The sequence below is a fragment of the Manacus vitellinus genome, unplaced genomic scaffold (assembly GCF_001715985.3).
Source record: "Manacus vitellinus isolate BGI_N305 unplaced genomic scaffold, ASM171598v3 scaffold_6_pilon, whole genome shotgun sequence".
Classification (NCBI taxonomy): domain Eukaryota; kingdom Metazoa; phylum Chordata; class Aves; order Passeriformes; family Pipridae; genus Manacus; species Manacus vitellinus.
Genome location: NW_021940750.1, coordinates 12,426,327 through 12,437,741, shown reverse-complemented (window position 1 = coordinate 12,437,741; position 11,415 = coordinate 12,426,327). Strand labels below are relative to the sequence as shown.

Genomic DNA, 11,415 nt, shown 5'->3' with positions numbered 1-11,415 from the left:
GCAGATAATGTTTACATAAGAAAAAAAATTAAAGCTAATATAGTAATCAGGTTTGTTTGATGCTTTTCTTTTAGAGGCTTAGTTTAACAACTTGTATGACGTCAGCATAATATAAAATCCAGTGTGTCAATTTATTATTATTCTGATACAGGTAAAGAATAGAATATCTGGCAACCAGAATTAAGAAACTGAAGTTGACAGTCTCAGAAACAGAGGAAATTTATTTTGCACCTGTAGCTCATTACTCAAAGTAGTGTCTGGTTAAACATTTTCCTGATGTGAATCTGAGGATTTTTCTGGGATTTGATCAGACATAAAATAGCTTAATTTTTTCATAATCAAATCATAATACTTAAATCAGTAGCGCTTCAAAGTAGTGAATTCTACTCAATCTTCCTCTGTTTCACTCTTCATTATTCTACCATTCTGTCAACCTCTTTATTGGCAAACTCTTATTTGTGTAGTATTCCTACCTACTAACAACTGTTATTGTTTTAATTTTAAAATGTATTTATATTAAATACTTAATTTTTAGTATTAGTAATGTAAATATACACAGTACATTTTCAAAGTTTTTATGCTAAGTACAAAATGCATCTTTAACATTTTATCTTATTTTTTCATTGTAGTATCAATATCAGCGAGTACAAAAAAAAAAGATAAATTGTCCTAAATTAAATTCCAATTTCTTTTGACTCAAATTTATAGGTTTGAAAAAAGGACAGAAAGCCTTTTCCTAGTTTTTAAACACAGTCAGAAAAATATGCCAACACTGAATAAATAAATAAATAAATTCGGAAACTAATAAACTGAAATCAAGTCTTTGAAGTTGTTTTTAAAGGCTGTTTTGAATTTTTGCAGATCTTCTTCCTAAAGTTCTACTAGTATATGAATGTTATTTGGCATTACATTTGCTTTATACTCCTTAGGAGCTGCATGATGCTTCTGAAGCACAAACTGTCCAGTGAAACTGATTAAGTAAACAAGGGTCTGCTTTCACCCTGTGCTAAAAAAATCCTTTGGTGTTTCAAGATTTTTGGAGTTAACTGTATTGGAATGGTTAAGTAGCTATGAATTTGTAAGTTTGTAGTTGCTGGGTGGATAATTTTCAAAATTATTAACATTATCAATGTTTTCATTAGAAAAGTGTTTTATTCCTGCCAAGTAGATAACTGAGCTAACAGGTTTTTGTATGTTTTTGATCTTTATTTTTCTAGCCTCCAAAACTCTAATAAATAGTATGCTACGGGACCCTTCTCAGATTCCAGATGGAGTTCTAGCAACTCAAGTCTATCAGGTATTAATCACACTTGTTTTGTTTGGTTTGGTTTTTTTTCCTTTGGCAATGCTGTTATCTGCCTAGCAGAGTAAGAGATTTTAAACCTCATTTAATTACTGTCATCGTAAACTATCAGTGAGGTCAGGGTGCACAATAAATGGCAATGCAATATTTGTGAGGGGAGCATTTCACTTTTTAATAGCTTGCTTTTATAGTGAGTAAAAGCATACAGTTTTTGTTTTCTGTGATTAAATCTGAACAGCATCTGATAGCCTTTTTGAGGAAAAGTAATTACAGTTTTTAAGATAGTCTTTAAGTATAATGGTTTTGTAGTTGCCCATCAGTATACTACTTCTCTTATTTGTCTGCAGTGTACTGTGAATGACTGTTGTTATGGACCACTGGTGGACTGCATCAAACAGTATCCTTTCCCATAAAATTTTAGGTGCACAATTGACGAGCTTAGACTGTGTGGAAGAGATGTGTCTAGCTTTAACCTGACATAAAGTTCTGCTTCACAAAACACGTTTCATACTCCTCTGTTTTACATTCAGTCAGCTAGAGAGTCACTGCGGAGCTTTCTCTTACACGAACGAAAATCAGATGGACCACGGGAATATGTCATTCATATGCCTGATTGAACCTCTTTGGTTTTGATTAGTTGAAATGCATGTCTGGTTTTGTGTTAAGACTAGTTGACCATGCTTTGAGTGGTGAAGTTGGACTAGATGATCTCTGGAGATACCTTCCAATCTCAACTGTTTCGTTAAGTTTCATAGATAGTGTTCAACATTATGACTTTGCTTTGTTATGAATATGGGTTTTAATTGAAATGTTTTCAAGTGCAATTCAAGTTTGATTGACTGATTAGTATTTTTAAGCTTCTATCTGATGTTCCAGTGCCGTTCTTTTATTTTCTCTTCTTCTTAAAGGAAATTATACTAGCTGTAGTAAAAACCCTATGTAGCTTGAATTTTCAGGGATTTTTTTTTGTGATGTTGAAATGGTTAATTAGAGAGCCTCAGTGCACTGTGAGTACACTGAGGGAACTCCACGCTGACTATTACAGAGTAGGATTATAATTTGTTAGGAATGATCACTGAGACCCCAAATCTGCTTTAGTAAAGTACTGAAGGAGTAGCTCTTCTGTTTCAGTATGCAGTCAAAGGAACAATTTCAAAATCATGACCTGTTATCACTGAGCAGGCTAGTAAGGCAGTTCCCTCCCAAGTCCTGGAAAATCCTTGCACAAATCTCTGCATGCAGTTTGGGGGAAGATCTTGATTTCACTGTTAAGTTGCAGGATAGGAAAGCTACTGTGATGTTTAGTTATGCGTGAAAAACAGTACTACTTGTACGAGTGATACATGTGATTGTCACTCCTTAAAAATATGTTCTTTCTACTAGAAATACTTGTCTGATGTCTACTACAGTCTCAGCCCTGCTCCCATTAACTTTAACAACAGCAGGATAGTGGTCTAATTTTCTTTGTATTTTGTGCTTTAAATTGTAATTTTAAGTATTCATTGGGACTATCTTCAAGATCAAACAAAGCTCTCTAAAAGTGGATTAATAAGTTGCACTTTTTAAAAGGTTTTTGGTCACTAATTTTCATATCCAGAACTTAAGGATTAATATTTTGTGCTTGAGCAATCTGTAGACTTCTGAAGTCTACTGATTGGCTGTAGACTTTTGAAAGTGTCATGTTTAAAAGTAATAATGACACATATGTAGAAATATGAACCATTTTAAAGAATAGCTTGCCTGCAGTCTAGAAGAGACTTTTGTATCCTCTTCAGATTCTGGCTCAAGTCAGTTATTGAATACGCAGTGACATTGATGAGAGTAATGAGAAGTTTTTCAATTCCATTTTGGTACAGAAAAGTTTAATGCTAAGCTATGTGAGTGCATTACTGTAAGTATGTTGCTGAATTAGATATTAATTTTGAGGTGCATAAAATAGTTAAAAATCAATTTAAAGTTAAGGTTTTAAAAGCATAATGTCTTCTGAAGGATTGCATATTGATTTTAAATGTATCTATCTAATTGTATATGCATGGACTAAAGTATGAAGTCAACCTCTCTGTAAATGCCAAGAGGCTATTTTTCAGTAATAGTTCAGATGCTTACGGGAAACTAGGCTGCTAGATTGCATGAGTAGAAAATGGCTTGTGAAGTTATTTACAAGTTTTACCCCATGGTCATTGCCATACATCAATAACAGGTATTATTATTAAGCAGTGTTTCTGCTTATGGTGCCTTATAAATTCTGTTCGCAATATTTTTCTTACCTTTTTGCTGTTCTTTTGAAACTGCTAGTAGAGTTTAGCATAATATGTAGTTTCAATTAATAAAAACTGTATGTACATGTGAAATGATTACAAAGAATTATTCCTTTTTTGCTGTTCAGCATGAAGTGTTCATATAAATTAAATAATTAACTGTAATGGTAAGGTGATCTGTAGTTTAAGTTTTCAGAAGTTATTCTAAACAGAATTTGGAATTTAACTGCATTTAATGTAAGATCTTTTACCATGATGTTCCATAGGATTCTTCTTCAGAGCTTCCAGAATAGAACTTTGACCTCTAGAAGGATACATTAAAAATATTTAATCTGGTGACTTTTTTCATACCACTAAGAATAGCACATTGGATCAACAGCTGTCAGTGAAGGGAAAAGGACTTCACTATAAAATATTATTTTATCCTTCCCTGGCAATAGTTCATGCTTCTGAAAAATCAATTAAAAGGATGTTTTTTACAGTAAGATGTTTCAGATGGATGTAGTGCCTATCAATTTCAGAATATAAAGAAAAAAAAATCCTAGTTTATTTCATCCTTTGCTGAATTGGAGAATTGATACACTAGTCAGTAAAGAGCAACTTAAAAGGTATTAAACTGTGTGTTTTAAGATCACATTTTCTCTTAAATTTAGAGGGAGAATAAAGAAAAAATGGAAATATTGTCCTTAATTATGCTTAATAAATATGGTCAAGTGGGTCTTAATTCTGTGAAATGCGTGCTCTTGATGCAGTAGTCTGATTTTCATAAAGTGACACATACTTCTGAAAATCCCTGTAAGGATTTTTAGAACTGAGAGTTCAAATCACTGATCACTTCTGAAATGCAGATGAAGGTCAATGAATTCTATGATGAACTACTTTACCTATGATGTTTTTATGAAGTTACTTCTTTTCCAAAGTAATCTTCCATTTCTTAACCTAAAGCTGTCAGCGCTATTGGGCATGAGCATGAAGTCTTGCTGCGAGAAATGCTTTTGGAAAAAAATCTCTCTTTCATAGGTAAGAATCTGTAGTAGAGGCTAGCCAGTGTGTTCTTAACTTTAAAGATATTGGTGACTGTTTACCTAAGAAAAAATAAACCTCAACATTCCTTGTATTAGGTAGAAAAGGAAGAGTAAAAAATGATTGATGCTGTTCATGTTATCTTTTATTGATTTAGAACAGAGCAGGAACTCAGTTACCTAATACCCTTTATATACAGTACATGCACAGGCTTGCAATTAATATTTTATAGAATAAGTAGCTGAAAAAAATGCTTTAATATCTGCTGCAGTATTACTTTTGGTGTCATGAGATATTAGCCATAATCTAGACCTTATGAGACTTAGGAGGAAGCATAAGAAATATTAGCTTCAGAATGCTTTATGTATGAAAGAACTGCTAGAGGATTCACTCATTTACTTTTCTGTGCAGTTGCTGCTGAATTTTTGCCCCCTGCCTCCCAATCAATGCAAGTACTCTTTTTCACGCTCCCTGTATTTAAAGTTATTTTAAGAATTAATTAGTTAGGAAGTGATTTTCATTTTTTTCTTTTAGCCTACAGTATGTTTCTTTTACACGAGTGCCATTGAAATAAAGATTAGTGTTTAAAGCACCCGTTCTCTTAATTCAGTAGTAAACAGTGACTTCTTAAATCTTGGATTCCTTATGTGATGAGACAATAGCAAAGTGAAATGCTGTCTTTTGTTAATGGTTTGAGCATTGTACTAATGTGTGAATTTTCTGGTTTTACCAGGAACTATGATCTCTCCTGAACCTATATCAGGTTAAGATTTTGGAAACCTTAAACAAATTTAAGAAATTGGGAGGCGTATTAAGCTTTTAAAAATATTTGTCTGTACAATTAAAGAACAGAGTTAATGTGTTCTTTTATACAAAAGTGAAAAAAGGACAGGAATAACTATTACATGCAAGCTTTCAAGTGACACTAGGAAAATGTGAAGCAGTAGATTTTCCTACTTGACTGTAAGAACATAGATACAGGTAATAGGCTTAAGCTGTAACTGTAGAGACAATGTTGAGTTAAAATACTAAACAGTTCTAGGAATAAGAAGTATAAAACAAACTGTCAGGGAAGGTTATAGAATCACCTCCAATGGAAAATTCAGGTCTGGATTTGACACTCATCTATCAAAGCTGGTAATGAAATCAATCCTGTCACAGTACAAGGGAATGGATTAGATGACTCACTGAGGGATCCTCAACCCAACAATTATGATTTTATTTGGCTTGTGTAAGCTTGTGCAGTATACAAGTCAGATTTACATTTTAATGTTTTGCGAACTTGGATAAGCATCAATTTTGTCTTTAGAAATAAGGTCTAAGAAATCTATGCTGTCAAATCAAAACATCTAGAATGAGTTAACTCATTAGGATATGAAGATATAAATGAGAGAACATAATTTACTGTTTATATGTTAAGCATTTGTGTTTATTGTGCCTGTGTATTACAAGTGTCTTTCAGGTTCTAGATGTGTTTGGGTTTTGGTTTTTGTTTTTATTCTGAAAAGAAAAGCTTTTTTTGAGTGTCTGGAAGATGAACCCTTTTGAGTCACTCCTAATAAAACCTTTTATTTCTGAAAAACTGTTTCCAAAACTGCTTGAGGAAACCTCAGGAAAACAGAAGAGATGACAGAATTTCCTATAGGTTCACAAATTCAGACTTTGTTGTGTAAGACTTCATTCCAGTTTTGAAGATGGCTTATGACTTGCAATTCCATTACATTTTAACATATAAAACCCAGAATTTTCACAGTTTCCATATTAGTGTACTATTCCAGTGTACTGTCCTTCAGAATAGTCAGGAGGTTTGTATCAGCTGTTCACCTGTGCAACAGAGAATCTAGTACGGGAGAAGACAGCACAGTCAAAGGACACAGTGAATATAAATTGCCCTGGTATAGTATTGGAACATGAAACAGCTTTTCAGGTTCAGGACATAATTTGTCTGTTTGTAGAGCAGTTAGCTTTCAGAGCCTACAGATCAGAAGTAACACATTCAAACTCACCCTGAAATTTATTGGAAACCTATACACACTAATGGGGTTACATTTTATTAATCCACTGCTCATGGAAAGCACATCATATCCCAGGTCCTCCCTTTAGAAAAATACTTTGCCTGAGATTAAAGTGATCAGCAGAAGCATTCTCTCAAAACAGCTTCACACACCATACTGAGATGCCAAGAATTTCTAAGTTCTATATATAGATCCTTTACATATATATATAGAGAGAGAGAGATATTTTTATATCTTTACCATAAATATATTAGGAAAGCTTTTACCTGTATCGGTTGGTACTGAGCTTTATCCTCCTTTGACTCCCACCATGGTGTCCCTCAGTAGTAGCTTGGATATAAATCATGAAATCTGATCCATGTTTTCTGCTGTGATCTTAAATTTGCAGTTGCAGCTCATTCATGCACCAACAAAAGAATGTTTTGTTTCTTTGTAATATCCAGAGGCTAGTATAAGAACAATGATGTGTTAAATGGTTATGATTGAGTGTGAAGTTGTGGCAAAGATGAAGCTGCAGTTTTGTTGGAAATCAAAATTAATGGTCAATCTGTAGCCAAAATACTTATTGGAGCTGTTTCCACATAATTTGCAAATCTGAGGATGCATAGGTGTAACTGTCAAAGCTGCTGTGGGCTGGCTTCCAAACATTTGTTAAATTATTCTCTTAATCCATGCTAGAGTTAGAAGATATTTTGAGGTGCAGAACGCTACCTCTGTATACAGTTTCTGGACCAATGTGAAACATACCCGAACTGAAAAGCTAGAACATCTTTTTGGTGGGATTATGGTTTAAAACAAAAATTCTTTAATGATTATAGGGAGTTTCTATAATTATTTTTTCTTCAGAGTTATAAAGCTTCAAAACACTTGAGGAAATAATATTGCAAAATTATATTCCTCCACAAGGTAGACAACTCACATCAACAGTAAACATTCTTTTTAGTATATTTTCCAGTGTTTATTGCTAAATGTTGGGAAAAAACAAATAAAGACATTCAAAAACAGATTTAAAACAAAAAACCATGTTCTTTTTTAAACAATGAATTAGTACCAAAAGAGTCTACTGAAGAATATTAAAAGTAATGCTGACGCAGATTCTAGTTCAGAGACCTTCCAAGTTGACCTATCCAACCATGTTTGTATCTGTCCTGGTTTTCAGTGAGGTTTTTTTTTAAGGTGCATCTCCCTTATTTTGTGGTAGTAGGATTTGTTAGATGCGAAAGAAAAGACTGACCTTTCTAATGCTGTTGCTCTTGAATGATGAACATTTCAGCTGAGACATCCTATTGTCTATTCTAGATCGTTTTAAACAAGAGCAGGTTACAGTTAAATAGAGTTGGATGAAACTGGATTTTTTTTAATCAAGATCGAGACATTACGTAGAACATTAATTCATTTTTATGTTATGGCATAAAACTCTCTATTCATGGGTTCTGTTAAATTAGAACCTTCTTATTCTTAACAGCATTTATCTGTATATGTGACAATCTTAGTTTGAAAAAATAGCCAACAACCAACTCTGTCTCCAAATCCTAGAAATGCTTGTCATTACCTGATTGGGTGATATAATGAAGTATTGCATTGCAAAGGCTTGTATTTACTATATAGTCTATTTATAGTGAAGAAATGCTCTCAAAATTAAAAAAAAATAGTACAACTCTCAAAAAGAATAAACAGCTATTGCAGTTTACAGAGAAGTGAATGTACAGCTTTCCAAATTTACTCCTGTCCCACTTTCAGAATGAGTTCACTATATGAAATAATACTTCAGACTTATATTCTTCAATAAAAAGAATGAGAGAGTTTGCTTTTGGCACTTTTACAATATTTTGATTTCTAAGACTCTATGTTTTTCTTGTCATTAAAATGTTACTTGGACTCAAACTGCTGACCTTTCAGGATATGCACAAAGTATTCAAAAACTGAGTTCTGAACATTGGCCATGAAACTACTGTCCTAACCTGATAAATGGATTGGAAATAAGCTACCCAACAGTGAGAATGGGCCATTAATTTTAATCAAAGGTGATGTAGAAAGGCGAATGGGATGCATGACAATGTCAACAGCCCAGTAGGTGTTAAGGGGCTACACAGCCTTACTTGTTACTAGGTAGTGCCATTAGTTAAGCCTGGGTGAAGACAGAAAGCCATGCCTGGAATTGAATGACCAGGTCACTCCAAATTCTAATGGAGAAATGGTGTTTCAGAAATACCAATGTAATGGTATCAGAAATGAAGGATAATAGTTTAAAAATATTAAGGGCTTGCTTGGGCTTTTTTTGCCTGTTTTTCTTTTTTTTTTGAAAGGAGCACCCTTTGTCTTTTGCAATTTTATTTTGCTCATTATTACTTCTTGAAATATTCAGCTCTAATATCTGTAAGTAATAGAGTTGTATGATTAATGTTAGCAGAATTTCTAAATCTTTGTATGTTCTGAAATTGGATAAATTCTATAGAATCCAGAATACAAGAGAAACTAAAATTATGGCTCCTCTCTACTTTAATAAATTCCTGGGAGAGAAGGATTTTCATACCTTTTTTTAAACAACTTTATGCTAACATTAAAAATAAAACCAAGAAGACAGCTACAGTATATCTACATTTGTGGTGTTGGTAGGATTAATCTTTACGCATCCGAAGGTGGAGAGGCTCTTCTTTCAATCAGCGAATATACCTCTTTACTTTGAATATTTGGAGGTTATAAAATACTGTATGACAGCTTGAATTAATGATGTTTATAATGAAGACATAAAAATGCAGGGATGACAAAGAAGCATTTTTATATCCATGCTTCAGGTTTTCTACAAAGGTTCATTTAATTTGACACAGCATTGCATGCATAAGAAAGATATGTATGACTGCATTAGTAATTCTTGCACTCTTATTTAAAATAAAATTAATTATGCTGCTGTCTACTTAATGGAATAGTTTTATAAACAGTAGTTCTTATTCTGTATGTACAGCTGAAGATCAGCTTCGTGCAAAGGGTTATGACAAAACACCAGACTTTATTTTAGAAGTACCAGTAGGTAAGTCTTTTAAAAGAACTTTTATAATTTTGTTTTGTGTAGAAGAGTTCATGCTAAAATATTATGGCTACTTAAGTGAAGCATAATCTAGGATACTACAAATTAATCTCTTCAGGAGTTACCCAATAATTTTAAGAACTTCCTAGTTTGGTTCAGAGAGATTTGATCGTAAGTAGTGTTACCCAGTGTTTCCTCTTTAGTCTCTGCATGTTTTTAATCTCATTATCAAAAAAGGAAAAAACAACAACAAGAACCTCCAAATCCCTGCTCCCTCTGATGTACTCTACCCACTATCTTTCTGAACTAAACTCTGAAATGCCTGTAATTGTCTTTTACTCCTAGACCAAATCAGTTCAAAGCAGTCTTAAGAGTATTACTATTACACCTACAGGTCATTGTATAAAGGTTTGTCATGGTGCAGTTATTCTTTTTGCCATCACTTTGGATCCAGATACAACTCTGCAGTTCTTCACTGTTTTTTAAAAGCCTGAATAGCAAGAAAGAATAAAGAATAAAAGTAGGGATAAAGGTCATAAAGTTCATCCACCTTTTCTGGTCCTGAGGTCATATGAGAAGGTAACCAGATGACCTTGTCACTGGGCCACAGAAGAAAGAACATCCAAATTGTCCAAATGTAAAGGATTATTAATCACCTTTTGTAAATTGGCTTTTGTGCTAAAAGACTTCTGCTTTGCCTCCGTAGAATGCAGCACCCATCTATGCAGATCTACTGCATAGATCTACTGCAGATCTACTTTTCTGTCTGTCAGAGAAAGTAAAAAGGCTGAAAGTACTGTGTGAAAGTCATATACATGACTAGTTTTTTTTCTTCATATTGACAATTACTGAAATTCTTACTGAGATAACTGATTTGTACACTAGTATAAGGAATGGAGTGTGTGCTATAAAATGCATCACTACACAGAACTGCTTGAAATACCATCTTTCAGCCCAATCACCTGTTATCCAGCGAACAACTGTGTATATGAGAGTCTTCTGAAAAGGTTTTAAAGACTTTCCTTAGCTTAGTGGTGTTTGTATACCTAATCATGTATACCTAATCCAAAAAACAAAAATGGTGGTGATGTTAATAACAAAACAGAAAATACCTTTGTAACTAAAGGACTCCATATTTGAAACAGGGAGGTTTGGCATCCTACTGTGGTTCACTCATGTCAAGCCACATGTGGAGAGTTTTCAGTTAATTTCTACCCCTTCACTTCCATAATTACTGTGAAGAATCTCAGGAAGCTTCAAGGACTTGAGGGGATGAGGGAACTGTTGGTTTTTGCAAGGTCTAAAGTTAGCAGGGAAAATTGTGAACTTTCAGAATTACAGAATGGCTGAGGCTGGTGGCTAGTTGCTCAAATAGGTTCACCTGGAGCTGTTAGCCGAACACAGTGTCCAGACAGTTGTTGAATGTCAAGCAGGGAGAATCCACAACCTCTCTGGGCAACATTTGCCCATGCTCAGTCACCCTCACAATGAAAAAGTGGTTGCTAATGTTCAAATGGAACCTCCTGTGTTTCGGTGCCCGTTGCTTTTGGTCCTGTCACTTGGCACCACTGAAAAGAGCCTGTCTCCCTCTTTTTACCACCTACCCTTCAGAAAGTTTTATTCATTGATAAGATTCACCATTAACATGCTTCTTAGGCTGATCTCTTTTTCTTTTTGTGTTAGAATAAATGCAAATATCTAGAACAGGATGTAATTAAACTGAAATTGATATAAATATCTGTTATTTTCTGATAAGTTTTTTAAATGTCCTTTTTGTGCATATTTGAAAGA

The 11,415-nt window shown here is 33.8% G+C and overlaps 1 protein-coding gene across 5 annotated transcripts in view; it reads left to right on the top strand.

Moving 5' to 3' along the window:
- The window catches only part of CUNH15orf41 (chromosome unknown C15orf41 homolog), a 122,909-nt gene that overhangs the window by 49,424 nt on the left and 62,070 nt on the right, over positions 1 to 11,415 (top strand). For all 5 annotated transcript variants that reach the window (XM_018082918.1, XM_018082920.1, XM_018082923.1 and 2 more), the window contains 4 exons: positions 1,218 to 1,297; positions 1,651 to 1,700; positions 4,514 to 4,581; positions 9,562 to 9,627. In XM_018082918.1, the coding sequence (XP_017938407.1) occupies positions 1,218 to 1,297; positions 1,651 to 1,700; positions 4,514 to 4,581; positions 9,562 to 9,627 (264 nt within the window). The remainder of the gene's footprint in view (positions 1 to 1,217; positions 1,298 to 1,650; positions 1,701 to 4,513; positions 4,582 to 9,561; positions 9,628 to 11,415) is intronic.